We start from the raw sequence: 14,551 nt of genomic DNA, 5'->3' as shown, positions 1-14,551 counted from the left end.
TAGGAAAGGATTTAGGAAAGGAAGAAAGGAGCTAGGAAAGGAGGAAGAGAGGAATGGGAGCTAGGAAATGAGAATGGGAATCTATGAAAGAAGAGGAGGAAAGACAAGGAACCTAGCAAATTAAGTTAGAAAAGTACGAAACGAAAGAAGGCTAGGAAAGGAGGAAATTAAACGGAGCTAGGAAAATCAGGAAAAGAAAGGGAACGAGGAAAGGAATCAAGGAAAGAAAAGGAGTTCACATGTATGCGGTAGGGATTATCACGGCCAGTAGAGAGGAAAGGAATCTAGGAAAGGAAATGGGGCAAGGAAAGTAATCTAGGAAATAAAATAAATTCACGTATATGTGGTAGAGATTAACCACTGCCCGTAGATAGTATTGGTTTTAGTGACAGGCTAGTTTTAGTCACAGGCTATGCTTCGAGGCTGCAGCTGGATGCATCTCAAAAAAGTACCCCTGATCGTTCCATGCCGCAAAAACGTGAGGAAAGGCCTACTGCGTCAACCAATTGGATTTCTAGGTCGCTTCTTTATTGCTTGTTGGGGCGTGTTGCTTGGAGCATATGACTTTGTAACTAGACAGTAAAGTCACTGTGCTTGGAAACAGACATCACATTTATTCATTTATATTTCTATATCACGTGTTGTTCTGGAACATTGGCCATGCGCAGTAGCTAGAACAGTTATGCAACTGTCTTGTTCTTGCATTGGTAGAACTAACTGTACACCACAAAACCCCGACTGTTTGATTCACACTTGGAGAGACCACCGGTGGAATTAAACGATCCTGTCAACGGTAATGACATAAGAGACACATCCTTGACAGCACATTACAGGTAAGCGATGGACATTATTACTTATCAGAATGTAGGTCTCTCTTCTTCCATGCACATGTACTATCCTTACATAAGGTACATGTAACTGACCTGATTCTGAGGCTGTGCTTTGGCAAATCGTGACCTGAGAATTATTCTGAGTTAATTGGATTTACAATTCACAACCCTCATTGGTTTGAATGGTGTGAGGATATATATATATATATATATTATTTTTTATTTTTTATTAATTTGGGTATTTAGAGTATACTACTATGTAGACCATCGTACAGAACAAGGCGGTCTGAAATGAACTGAAATTGGCAAAGATGCATATAGAACCTAATAATTCCAAGTTATCAAAAAACAAAGTTGTCTGACCATTGGTACGGCATAACATTTGTATGTATGTGTGTGTGTCTGAGCTTTTTGAACAATTTGTGTGCAGTTATGCAGTGTATATTATGTTGATAACATTTCTGATGTTACGGTGACCAAATCACCTACACTGTGTCATACATTTGCATGCCACAAGCTGTACTATCTGAGTGTGATATAACTTCATTCAAAAGTTGCGAGACTAACGGTATTGTTTTTTTTGCAAATTGATAAAATATATATAATGGCAATGTTTATTTCTATTGCTTTCGTGCATTATTGTATTTTTCTGATTTGTCCGCAAATTGCTTTAGATGAGATCGTCAAATAATGAGTTTTAATAAGTCAAACTAATTGGAGACTGAGATTTGAAGCAGTGCTTTGCTTGGTTTAGGCTAGTTGTAATGTGTTAGTCCCATTTGACTCTCAGCTCTGTGCATCATATAGTCTGTAACAGAAATATGATAATCAATTGTATACTTTTTTTGTACATTGTTTCTAACAAAAGTCATTTTCCAACTGAACATGCAAATGTACAATTTAATTCCAATAACCATTACATTGTGAACAATTCATTTTTGAATTGTGTAATATTAATATTAATCTTCTAACATCCAGTGTATTTAATAATCAGTTCTCTTTTTAGAGTCTTTAACTCTTTCCATTTTTAAAAAATGTGACCCATTCCCTAAAGTACGTACTGTGCTTCTAAATATTTAACATTTCTTGTCTTTTTTCCAGGCCCTGTTTTTGAACATGACCAAGAACTCCATCCACTGGTTCCGGAAGGGACTGCGTCTCCACGACAACCCGGCCCTGCTGGAGGCTGTGCGTGATTCAGACACGGTGCGCTGTGTATACTTCCTAGACCCCTGGTTCGCTGGCTCCTCCAACCTGGGGGTCAACCGGTGGAGGTGAGCCACAACAACAGTACCTATTCACCCATCAACCAACCAGTCAATACGATTCTATTGTCCCAGTAGATTTAAATGAATTGTCCATGCTCGGGACGCTTATGTGTTATTACCATAAATACAATTCAATGGTTATTACAGAGTGGGTGAGGTAGGTTGGGTTGAACTCTGTTCCGTTTGAATTCAAGAAGTGAATTGAAAGTCCAATTCAAGATTTTGTACAAATCTTTATTGAACATCAATGACACTGAATTGTCCCAGACCCAGGTGTTCTAGTGGTTCTAGCATTGTGGTGGTTCTCAGAACAGCTCCCATCACACAGTTTCCAATATCTGGCCTTGCTAAAGAGGATGGTAGTACGGAGTGATCAGATGTGCCGGCGGAAAGCCTGGACCCTGACATCATCAGGTAGTTGTTTGGGCCCAGCAGAGTAAGGATGGCAGCAGTAGGCCCATATTGTAATGATGTCTGCTTTCAAGATGAAAGTAGTGACTTCTGTATGTAGCTATTATGGTGGGTTCTGAAAGTTTGTGGATCCTATGTGAGTCTTCTTTTGGGTATCTACTAGGCTATTCTCTTTTAAACATTGGTTGATGGCGAGCATGTGAAATAGTGCAGTGCTGCTTATCCCTTGGTCCTTTTAACTTAGAGGAGGGATACAAATGGGACGAATAGCAGGCACAATCAACAGCTTCTCTTTTCCGGTAACAGTTAATTAAGAGAGCATTAATAGTATAATATAAATATTTCCCTACAAAGTACTTACCGTTGCCTCGGCCAGACAAAATGTTCTTTTCACGTTCTGTACAATTGAATAAATCCTCTCTGGGGCCATTCTTTCTGGCATCTTTCAAAGACTAAAGAGCGTAGAGCCAAGGCCTGTAAAATGGCGTCGTTCATGCAGGGAGCCGGTTTAGTGTGCCAAAAAAAAGAGAGTTACATTTCCTGAGTCAGTGGTTGCTATTGGGATGACCTACTTTCCAGCAGGCTAGCAGATCGGCCTAGCTTGATCTCTAAACTGCTCAAGCAGCAGGAGGCGGTAGTGGCCCTTAGATCCGCAGCTGGATTAGCCACCTTTTCAACTGTTAACACCTATACTTGATCTGGAAAATTGCTAGTGTGAAGCAACAGACAGATAGCAGGGCTATCGGCTTATCATGTCTCTCTCCACAGGCGGTGTGTTTATCGTTGTCTTCAAAGGTGTTCAGGTGTTTACTCAAACACCAGACAAACACACCATGTATCACCTGCTGCTCTTCTCTCAGGGGGCTGTTCTTACGCTGAGCAGAAGGATCAAAAGCATTTTCTGGTGACTGCGTTCAGTCAGTCATTCAGTCACCTGGGATGCTATGCTGTGATGCCGCTAACTCAACCATGGCACAGTTCCCATGCCAAATATTACATATGCAACCGTGAGGACTGAATCGGTGCCCCAATGACACGACTTACTGCGTAAATGCTGGAAAGGGGACGTAAATGTTAAAAGGCAAATGTGAGCTTCAGAAAGTTTGCGTGAAATAATAGTTGTTGAAACCGGCATCGTTATACGTGCGGTGATGTAACAATTCTGATGTCATCATTGCATTACCGTCATAACATAAATGATGGACATGTGGTCAAAGGGCGTCGGTCTGCTTCTGGGAAAGGGATTAAGAGTTTATGTATTCATATCCTGATCCAACAAACATGTTCTTATTCATTTACTTATCATGTATTATTGAGTGGGACTTGTTAGGGTTTAATTCAATCAAACATGGAGTCAGGTCTAAGTAGTAAACATGGTGTCAGGTCTAAGTAGTAAACATGGTGTCAGGTCTAAGTAGTAAACATGGTGTCAGGGCTAAGTAGTAAACATGGTGTCAGGGCTAAGTAGTAAACATGGTGTCAGGGCTAAGTAGTAAACATGGTGTCAGGGCTAAGTAGTAAACATGGTGTCAGGTCTAAGTAGTAAACATGGTGTCAGGTCTAAGTAGTAAACATGGTGTCAGGTCTAAGTAATAATAATAATAATATATGCCATTTAGCAGACGCTTTTATCCAAAGGGACTTACAGTCATGTGTGCATACATTCTACGTATGGGTGGTCCCGGGGATCGAACCCACTACCCTGCTGTCAGGGCTAAGTAGTAAACATGGTGTCAGGTCTAAGTAGTAAACATGAGTCTCTTTGCGCTCTGAGAATGCCCCTGAAGCAGTGTCCTCTCCAGCATGGCCATGTAGTGACGGTCGTCGTCCCTCCTGTGTTTCAGGTTCCTGCTGCAGTGTCTGGAAGATCTAGACGCAAGCCTTCGGAAGCTCAACTCCCGTCTGTTTGTGATCCGAGGCCAGCCGGCCAACATCTTCCCCCGACTCTTTAAGGTGAGAACCATTTTCCCTCCCCTCTCCCCAGCCTCTCTCACCCCCAAGGACAGCAAATATTCACCATGCTGTATCAGTGTTGGCCGACCATTTCAAAGCCGATCGGTATATGTTGTTTTAACCCCAGTGTGTGTCTGCTGTGTCCTGTCCTCTCAGGACTGGAACACCTCCCAGCTGACGTTTGAGTGTGACTCTGAGCCGTTCGGTAAGGAGCGGGATGCAGCCATTAAGAAACTGGCCACAGAGGCCGGAGTGGAGGTCATCAGCAGGATCTCACACACTCTCTACGACCTGGACAAGTGAGTGGGACACAAGGGTGACATCACTTGGAGGTTTTGATTAAAAAGAGCCCTAACTGAAACCCCTCTCCTCTCTGCAGGATCATAGAGCTGAACGGGGGTCATCCTCCTCTCACCTTCAAGCATTTCCAGACATTGGTTGGCTCCATGCTGCCCCCCGATGCCCCAGTAGGGGCTCTGTCCCGGGCCAGCATGGGTCGATGTGTCACCCCTGTCTCAGACAACCACAGGGACAAGTACGGAGTACCCCTATTGGAGGAGCTGGGTAAGACACCTTTTCTATTGGAATGGGTGTCCATACTTGCTTCATGGAGTTGAACATTAAACTGTTTTAGCAATTCTTTCGAGTCTGTCCAGAATGGTTCTTAGGAGCAGAAAAAACACGTTTTCGAGATAATTTACCTGAAGTGTCTAAACATGCTCTGTGTTTCTCTCCCCAGGCTTTGATGCAGAGGGCTTAGCCCCAGCCGTGTGGCCAGGAGGAGAGAGTGAAGCTCTCACCAGGATAGAGAGACAACTGGGACCTGACCTCTCCACTGTTCGTAACCCCCCCCCCCCCCCCCCCCACACACACACACACACTCTCACACTGTCCAATTATATCATAGATGTATCATATATTAATCCTCCACCTTTCTCTCTCTCCAGGCGTGGCAGGTGAATTTTGAGAGTACCAGGAAGACCGCCAGCCCCCTGCTACCCAGTCCTCTAGGTCTCAGCCCCTACCTCCGCTTTGGATGTCTGTCCTGTCGACTTTTCTACAGCAAACTGGCAGAGCTCTACAAGAAGGTACAGTAGCTCACACACATAACTACACCTACTACATACTAACACCAACACACATCCGTCCCTACCTAACACCAACACACATCCGTCCCTACCTAACACCAACACACAGGTATCCGTACCTAACACCAACACACACGTATCTTTACCTAACACCAACACAGGTATCCCTACCTAACACCAACACACACGTATCCGTACCTAACACCAACACACACGTATCCTTACCTAACACCAACACACAGGTATCCTTACCTAACACCAACACACATCCATCCCTACCTAACACTAACACACAGGTATCCCTACCTAACACCAACACACACGTATCCGTACCTAACACCAACACACATGTATCCTTACCTAACACCAACACACACGTATCCGTACCTAACACCAACACACATGTATCCTTACCTAACACCAACACACACACGTATCCGTACCTAACACCAACACACAGGTATCCCTACCAAACACCAACACACAGGTATCCCTACCAAACACCAACACACACGTATCCGTACCTAACACCAACACACATGTATCCTTACCTAACACCAACACACATGTATCCTTACCTAACACCAACACACACGTATCCTTACCTTACACCAACACCAACTCTTATCGCAGGGAACTATCACATAAGATTGCTCCTCACGATTACATTCTCCTCTCTCTCAGGTGAAGACGAACGGCAGTCCCCCCATCTCTCTCTACGACAAGCTGCTGTGGCGTGAGTTCTTCTACATGGCCGCCACCAACAACCCCCGCTTCGACAAAATGGACGGGAACCCCATCTGTATCCGCATCTCCTGGGACCGCAACGCCGAGGCGCTGGCCAAGTGGGCCGAAGCCAAGACTGGCTTCCCCTGGATCGACGCCATCATGACTCAGCTGAGGCAGGAAGGCTGGATCCACCACCTGGCCAGACACGCTGTGGCCTGCTTCCTGACCAGAGGAGACCTGTGGATCAGCTGGGAGGAGGGCATGAAGGTAGAGAAAGACGGAGGGAGGGAGGGGTGGAGGAGAAGAGGGCTGGGAAGAGGGCATGAAGGTAGAGAAAGACGGAGGGAGGGAGGGGTGGAGGAGAAGAGGGCTGGGAAGAGGGCATGAAGGTAGAGAGAGGGGAGGGAAGAGGGAAGAATCAGAAGAGATACATGTTCTGTGTGTGTCTGTCAGGTGTTTGAGGAGCTGCTCCTGGATGCAGACTGGAGTGTGAACGCAGGCAGCTGGTTGTGTCACTCCTGCAGTTCCTTCTTCCAGCAGTTCTTCCACTGCTACTGTCCCGTGGGCTTTGGACGAAAAATAGATCCCGAAGGAGACTTCGTTAGGTTGGTATAGCTACATGCACGCACACACAAACACCCACACACACAAGACGCACACATAGCAAGGCTGTTCTGTCTGACTACTGTCTGTATGTTATGCTGAACCAACTCCTCTGGCAGTTGTGACGAGGTGCTGAGATTTAATTTCTCCCTCTGCTTGCAGACACTACCTACCTGTCCTGAAAGACATGCCAGACAAGTACATCTATGACCCTTGGAACGCCCCTATAGAGGTGCAGCGGGCGGCCAAATGTGTGGTCGGGGTGGACTACCCCAAACCCATGGTGAACCATGCAGAGGCCAGCCGACTCAACATAGAGAGGATGAGACAAATGTACCAGCAACTGTCCAGATACAGAGGACTCAGTAAGTATTTTTCTCCCTCCCTCACTTTGTATTGAACTCTCTCTCGCTTTTCTTTTTCACTCTCTTCCTATCACCTGCCCACTTTCTCTCGCTCTCTCTCACACTTTCTTTCTGTCTGTCTCTATCGCTCTCTTTCTCACACTTGGTAATTCATTATAACGTGTGTCTCTCTCCCAATAGGCTTACTAGCAGCTGTGCCGACCAGTCCCATTGAGGATCTGAATGCGGTGGCATCGCCCTCTACTGGTAGAAAACACAGCGGGCTCAACAGCCATCATGGTGAGCAAGGCTCATTCGCCTAAACCTCCTTAGATACCATTCATACATTATCCCAAATAATATCACACCACGACTGCAAAGTGAGCACACTCTAACCCACACTCCACCTCTCCTCTACCCTCCCCTCTCCCTCTCTTCTCCTCTCTCCAGGCCTTAGTAGAGTAAATGTGAACGGTGAGGAGCTGCTGGGACTCAGTGGAGTGAAGCCACGACCTGGACCAACATGCACTCAGAGTAAGTCTAGACACAGTATTTCATATCTGACTGGACACAGACTGGTCACAACAGTCACTTGCAGTGTTATGTAGATGAGGACATTCTTATGGGTTTATTTCTGTTTGCCTCTTGGTCACTGCAGGCTGTGGAATGGCGCACGCAGAGCAGGCAGGATCGTCCAATCAGCAACTCTGTCGGACAAGATGTGCCCATGAGTTTGCTGTGCCTCACTATCCAGGTCATTTGACACGGGGCGGGACTGGGAAGAGGGGGCGGGAGTCGGAACAGGAAGTGGGCAGCGACTTTCCGGCCCCTGCCTTCAAGGTGCAGCGACATCACCAACATGTAAGTCAGGGGTCAGGGGTCAATATTTGTGTTTACATTCTCTTTTCTAAAGTCGATGTTATGTACCTGGGGTGATGTCACAAAGCATGATCGTTAAGTTATTAAATAGTCTGAAATATTCATATTTCTGAGTTCATAAATATAGACTTTTAGGAGCATAGTAAAATAGACTCCACATGATCAGTTTATCAGAGCTTCTGCTTTGTGAAACTATAAACCCCTCTGGTATTTACATACGACTGTATAAACATGGTAAAACGATGTCGTAATATTTTACAATGTTGTCTTTGTTCTGTGTTTGTGTTTCAGAAGAGTACGGGTCGACAGGATGAGAGGATGGCTGTGTCTTCATAAGCTGCTGCCATCATAGATAGATATTATTTTGTATGATATATACTGTACAGAGATGTTTAAAGACACATTTTTATTTTTTGTATAAAAAGGGAAAATTCTCTATGCGATGTCACATGAAAGTCCCTGAGACGTCTTAGGTTTAATAATAATAATAATAATAATATATGCCATTTAGCAGACGCTTTTATCCAAAGCGACTTACAGTCATGTGTGCATACATTCTACGATAACAACATTAGACCATTAGACCATAACAACATTAGACCATAACAACATTAGACCATTAGACCATAACAGCATTAGACCATTAGATCATAACAACATTAGATCATAACAACATTAGATCATAACAACATTAGACCATTAGACCATAACAACATTAGACCATAACAACATTAGACCATTAGATCATAACAACATTAGACCATAACAACATTAGACCATTAGACCATAACAACATTAGACAATTAGATCATAACAACATTAGATCGTAACAACATTAGATCATAACAGCATTAGACCATTAGATCATAACAGCATTAGACCATTAGACCATAACAACATTAGACCATAACATAAGGTTTGAGAGTTGCGAACTCAGATGTACTATTTCAATTAGGCAAAAGGGTCAATCAGTTTGGGTTTTTCGTAATCTAATCTTGAGCGCTTATAATGACCCTAAATACACCACCTGGGTTGAATATGAGATAGTCTAAACAACAACAAAAAACTGAACAACATTGGTTTGTCTGTTTTTCTTCTTGTCCAAGGTAGCTAAGTCCAATCCTCACATGTTATGATGTAATTTATGTAAATATGTCAGTTAGACTGTGGATGACATTTTACCATACTGTGCCTTACTGTATGTGTGTGACACATAGCCATATAGCCTGAAGACAAACCATTTCACTGGAGACCTGATATTTAGGTCTGGACTACCCATGACCTTTGACCTCTAACCCTGAGTATCACAGCAGGCTGATTGGTCAAATCAAATCACCTGCTCTCTGTTGGGAAAGTATATGTAATAGCCTCAGCAGTTCATCATGTGTTCTTTCACCATGTTTCTTATTTTTTCTCAAATGGAGGGTGAAGAATGTTATTCTGGGTAGAGGATGTGAACTGCCTGGACGGAAGATCAGTGTTACTGCTGGTGGTGAACAAGTGGCCTACTGTATTAGACACCCAGTAGTAATCTACCATTGCGTCTGCTGGGGACACTGCCATTGGGAGTTCTTCCCAGATTCACTAGCTTCTGAAAGATGTATTTATGGTGACATTGCTTTAATACCTGTCTTCCATAGTGTAATGCACTAACCAGAAGTCACTCTGGATAAGAGCGTCTGCTAAATGACCAAAATGTCAAATGTAAAGTCAACTTTCAAGCAGAAAGTCAATCTTCAGTTTCAAAAGCTAGCAGGAAGTCAATCTATTTTATGTTGGCTGGTATCATGTAGGTTGTTTTCATAAATATGTTTTTTGTTTTCCCTCTGGGGCTGTACATTACTGGTTTAAAAAAACATTAGCTGGAAACTATTTCAACTGAAATTAAATTGTTGAAACACAAGACATGTGGGATTCCTTGTCCAATTTAATTTCTGTTCATGAATGTTTTCATTTCATTAGGCTAATTATTTCAGAGATATTGGTAATAATTCATGAACATTGGTACAATACATTAGCTGGGGCCCTCTGCTTCTGAGTTGAACCAGTTTGGAATGGGTTGCCTTAGCAAGACCATGTTGGTTCCAGACTGGCACCAAGGATGTGAACAGGAAAGCTACAACAGTTGACTTGTTTATCAGCAGTTTATTTAAATACACTTGACAAAAGTTAAACACTTACAAGTACTTTATCTTTTTGGTACATGGAGAAATTTCAAAGTACACCATTGCAGGGCAGACAACAGAACGTCAAGAGAGGATTCAATACGTCTGGCTGGTTGCCAGTAATGCCTAGATTCAATAGACTGCAGATGATCTGCGTTACAGTACGATTGACATTCAAACGGTAATTTCCGATTGATACATGCAGATGTGATTGGATTGAATCTAGCACTTAGGTTCAGCAGGTGAATAGTCCACCTGTTGTGTTGTCCATAGTGATAAGTAATGCAGTAACAGTTTGGTACAAAGGCTAATAATAGGACCCCATAATTGACCCAAACACTCAGACCCTTGAAAATCAGCACACTCAAGAGCCCTTCAACATGGCAACAGACATTCCACAGAGTATGTTGCCATTGAAGAAATGCAGTCCCAATGGACTTCGCAAATCTAGTACCGTCTCCAACTATTAATTTGGCTTCACCACTTAATGCCTGGGTACACCCCAGGCCTCATTTAGACTAACAGTTGCAAAACCTTCCACAACAGAAAACATTTACTCCAAAGGGAAAACATTTATCAAAAACAAGTTTATTGGACAAATTCAGGTAAGTCCCTCACCATTGCAATGCGTTTGCTTCCTAGTGAGTACACCCCGGTAGCATTGACTCGAGACAAGGTACATCCCAAATTGTGAATGAGACAGAGGCACAATGTCAAACTCCCCACGAGACTTTATTATTATGTTGGAAAGTACAAGCATGCCAGACAGTCATATCAGCATTCTCTACCAGCAACAGCCAAGTCATGGCAGAATACAGAAACAAACCCAAACTGTTGCATTGAAATGTTGAGTTTCCATAGAAACGTTATAAAAAAGGACCAAAGACAGACAGTAGAGAAACTAGTCCATCAATAAATAGATTTTATTTTCTGTAAAATGTATGACGTCTCCATTTCATATATGGATCTACTGAATAACCATGATTAAAGTGATCATATCATTTTGCCACAACATCAACCTAAACAGGGCTATTAGCTCTCAGAACCACATCACCTCCAACTCTTATTTTGGAAATGCTATCAAACACTTTTCAGAAGACCCAAAAAGCTATCTTCACACGGTTCACTGTAGCATTTTGAAACAAGCTAATGTTCTGTGTTTGGGTTTGCGATCACAAAAAAAGCTCATACAAAAATTCCAGCACATTAGAAACCACAAACCAGGCTTTAAATGGTGGAAGAGAAGAACCCAACCTAGCATGCCTGTTTATCTCTCCCCCTCCTTATAGAACTGCTCTACATTGTCTTAAGGCTTCAGGGGATCATGTAGGTTTTGATGAAGACCCCCTGTACACACTGCTCAGTGAAAGTGTTTTGGGGGGGGGGGACAGGGAAAGAAGGGGGAGGCTACAGAAGGCACTACTGAACATGTTTCCCCAGGTACAACTTAGTGAATGATGTACAAACGGAAAAAAGAAAAGAAAAAAAACAACAAAATCAATCCACTTTGAAAACATGGCGACTAGCTTCAACTCATCACTTCCTCTTATGGCTCAGTCGGTGGGGCGATGCATCGTGTTGCGTGGCCATCATCGTCATCATCTCCTCCTCACTCTGCCTTGTCCTTTGTCTTGGCTCTGAACGGAACTCTGCCAGCTACCGTGGAACCCACTGATGACACGCCCCCGGCGACCGACGACACTCCCCCGGCAACCCCTTTCACCAGGCTGACGCTCATCGAGGGGACTGAAGTAACTGCTGATTTAGTGTACTCCAGACTCTTCCCACCGAGCCAGGCGACTCCTCCTACCGTGGCACCCACCACAGTTTTACTTGCACGGAACAGGCCACCCCCGACCCGCCAGATCATACCCGGCTGGGCCACGGGGTGCTCCTTACCTGCATCCTTCCCCTCATCTATGAGAGAGAGATGAGTTTTAGAACACATGCAAAAATGGTTTTTTAGAAAGATAGCGAAAGACCAGAGAGTGAGGACCACACATCATGTTTGTGAAACAGACCATCAGCAGAGAGAGGCGAGAGAGAAAACAGCTTTTGTGCTTGGATATTGGCCTACACACAATGAATCATATCATTAAACAATAGTCAAGCATGTCAATACATTGAGGTATTCTACTTAGTAACCACATTTCCATCCTGTTATGTGAGTAAAGTCATACCAGATAAAAATCAAAACAGCTGTGACAGAACAGGAAGTTTTGGTACGAAATAACCATCATATCGAAGTAAACAGAGTCACACGATGACATGGTGTGTGGTCCCCCACACTGCAACATTGGGAAACCATGCAGTTTAAATAGCATGGTATGAGAATGATCATCCAGAGTAAGCACATTTGCTATTTAACGCAACAGTTGTGACAAACTATTGGCAGAGTTGAAGAGGCGATGGAAACAATCAATTTTTTTAATATGGTACATGAAACCAATGTGCAAAACTGCTACAGTGTGTGCATATTTTTTGTTGTTGAAGGATTCTGATGCTGATGAAAAATAAGGGCCATATGGTTTCAAAAACCATATTGCAAGCGATGATTGGCATTTCTAAACATTTTAAAAAAACAGCTTCAAGATTGTAGTACACAAGGTCTTTGGGAACGAAGCTAATGACTCAAAACTGTAGGGAGAAGGCAGAATGCCACCTTGAGTTTGAGAGCTACAACCTTAGCCAATCACAAACAAACATATTCCCTTAATTACATCTCTACAGTTTCTTAAAATAGCAACACAACCCTTTACCCTGAATTGCACCTTATCCCAGATGGTTCAACTGTCCCTTGACAAACTGGGCTTTAAAATATGCCCACCAAGAGAGATGGCTACAGCGCAGAGAGATGTTGTTCAACGCAGTGGGCACTGTTGATGACTGTGTTATTTACCTGCTGTGGGCTCGCTTTCAGTAAACTCAGGTTCTTCTTCCACGAGACAACCTTCAGGCTGGGGCTCTGGGGTGGCGTTCACGTTCTTAAAGAACAAACAATATTGATTAGGCTAAAATAAATGCAATTTAATAAGTACATACAAGTAGTACATCTTACAAATTGTTAAACCACCAACACTATAAGCCTGTTGGAAAAGTCAAAACAGTATAATCTAACACGTAGAAATGTTTTTCTGAATTGAAAGATCGATGCAAATTCTGAGCAGCCACGAAACAGTGCTCAAAGGCATAAATAAGTAGGTTATTAGTACGGTTATGTTCTGGGATTTCTTGCACAAAAAGTTCAATTTTGACGGAGCCCGTCAAGCAAACATTCAAAACCAGTGCTTGTTGGATATTCAAAGTTCTTACTCTTGTTGCAAAATCATACGACAATCCTCGTTTGCTTCGTGTTGATTTAAAATGCCCTTTTGTTATATCAACCAAAAATCACAAAAAGATGACAAAGCTAAGGCTACAGGCTTTTTAAATGAGTCATAAAAAAGTAATCCTGATGTGAAAGCTCCAATTAGATGGTTACATGGGCTGCACAGGGAAAACACTCAAACGATAACGCAAGCGACATTTCATAACACACAACGTCAATAATTTGGGCTGTAGATTTAGGGTAATATTTTGCTTGAAAGTAAGCACAGTGCATCACTCAGTCCGGATCTTATCAATTCCGTTTATTTCGTTCGTGCGCAATTGGTTTTATCATACCCCAATTGATATGCAGCAGCCTATCACTTTACTTATCGTACGCAAATACATAAATCGATACAAAGGGCCAGACTTATCCTCACCTTCACCATGTTTCCAGTAATTTCTGATGTCCGCTTGTAGAACGGACTGCTACGCACCTGAGACGAATATTTGGTGCGCTCGTTTGTTTTCTGAAAATATTAATGCAATTTTCAGCCTGTGCCTTTATACTTTTGTTCAAACTCCTCTCTTCAAAGCTATACTTTAAGAGCGTGTTGTCCTGTATTTTAACGCACGTAAAATCGTACTTTCGCGGTTTCAAACTTTCCTTTAAAAAATATAGGATGTATCTTGTTGGTTCTGCCGACGTGGCGCCTCAACTACTGCACTCGTTTTCTCCGGATCTTGCGTCACCTCAAACAGGCTGCTGCTCTCTCTATTTTATTCATGAATGCTACACGTCTTATGTGTTCTACAGGGCAGACGGAATACATATTTTTTTCAGGATTCATTTAAAGAGAACATGTTATGTAATGGTGCCGAATTTGGGCTTTTGGACTATATTGGTCAAAAAGATCATGACATATGATTCATTTACAAGGATCAGTACATATTTTATATTTTGGTAATACATTC

The 14,551-nt window shown here is 43.0% G+C and overlaps 2 protein-coding genes across 2 annotated transcripts; one reads left to right on the top strand and one right to left on the bottom strand.

The window, feature by feature from the left end:
• Positions 1 to 565: 565 nt before the first annotated feature.
• On the top strand, positions 566 to 8,705 carry cry3b (cryptochrome circadian regulator 3b). The gene is made up of 14 exons (XM_046310141.1): positions 566 to 833; positions 1,932 to 2,104; positions 4,354 to 4,462; positions 4,619 to 4,761; positions 4,842 to 5,026; positions 5,202 to 5,299; positions 5,410 to 5,550; positions 6,235 to 6,546; positions 6,733 to 6,884; positions 7,045 to 7,247; positions 7,428 to 7,526; positions 7,677 to 7,760; positions 7,885 to 8,087; positions 8,397 to 8,705. The coding sequence occupies exons 2-14, from the start codon at positions 1,947 to 1,949 to the stop codon at positions 8,439 to 8,441; spliced, it is 1,932 nt and encodes a 643-aa protein (XP_046166097.1). The 5' UTR covers positions 566 to 833; positions 1,932 to 1,946; the 3' UTR covers positions 8,442 to 8,705.
• A 2,278-nt stretch (positions 8,706 to 10,983) lies between these two features.
• On the bottom strand, positions 10,984 to 14,341 carry LOC124003438 (transmembrane protein 263-like). Its single transcript, XM_046311698.1, has 3 exons — positions 14,017 to 14,341; positions 13,170 to 13,254; positions 10,984 to 12,187 (listed from the first exon to the last, which is right to left on the bottom strand). Exons 1-3 carry the CDS (start codon positions 14,023 to 14,025, stop codon positions 11,880 to 11,882), a joined length of 402 nt encoding a protein of 133 aa, XP_046167654.1. The 5' UTR covers positions 14,026 to 14,341; the 3' UTR covers positions 10,984 to 11,879.
• Positions 14,342 to 14,551: the final 210 nt, after the last annotated feature.

Source organism: Oncorhynchus gorbuscha, linkage group LG18 (genome assembly GCF_021184085.1).
Source record: "Oncorhynchus gorbuscha isolate QuinsamMale2020 ecotype Even-year linkage group LG18, OgorEven_v1.0, whole genome shotgun sequence".
Lineage (NCBI taxonomy): Eukaryota > Metazoa > Chordata > Actinopteri > Salmoniformes > Salmonidae > Oncorhynchus > Oncorhynchus gorbuscha.
Note: the sequence above shows the minus strand (reverse complement) of the source record. Positions and strands in the feature narration are given on the sequence as shown.

Bases quoted from the DNA above. Each gene is read 5' to 3' on its own strand.
- cry3b (XM_046310141.1), top strand. From the start codon at position 1,947: ATGACCAAGAACTCCATCCACTGGTTCCGGAAGGGACTGCGTCTCCAC. The intron at 6,547-6,732 runs GTAGAGAAAGAC...TGTGTCTGTCAG, and splicing joins GCTGGGAGGAGGGCATGAAG to GTGTTTGAGGAGCTGCTCCT. The intron at 8,088-8,396 runs GTAAGTCAGGGG...TTTGTGTTTCAG, and splicing joins TGCAGCGACATCACCAACAT to AAGAGTACGGGTCGACAGGA.
- LOC124003438 (XM_046311698.1), bottom strand. The intron at 12,188-13,169 runs GTAAATAACACA...TCTCTCTCATAG, and splicing joins TGAAAGCGAGCCCACAGCAG to ATGAGGGGAAGGATGCAGGT.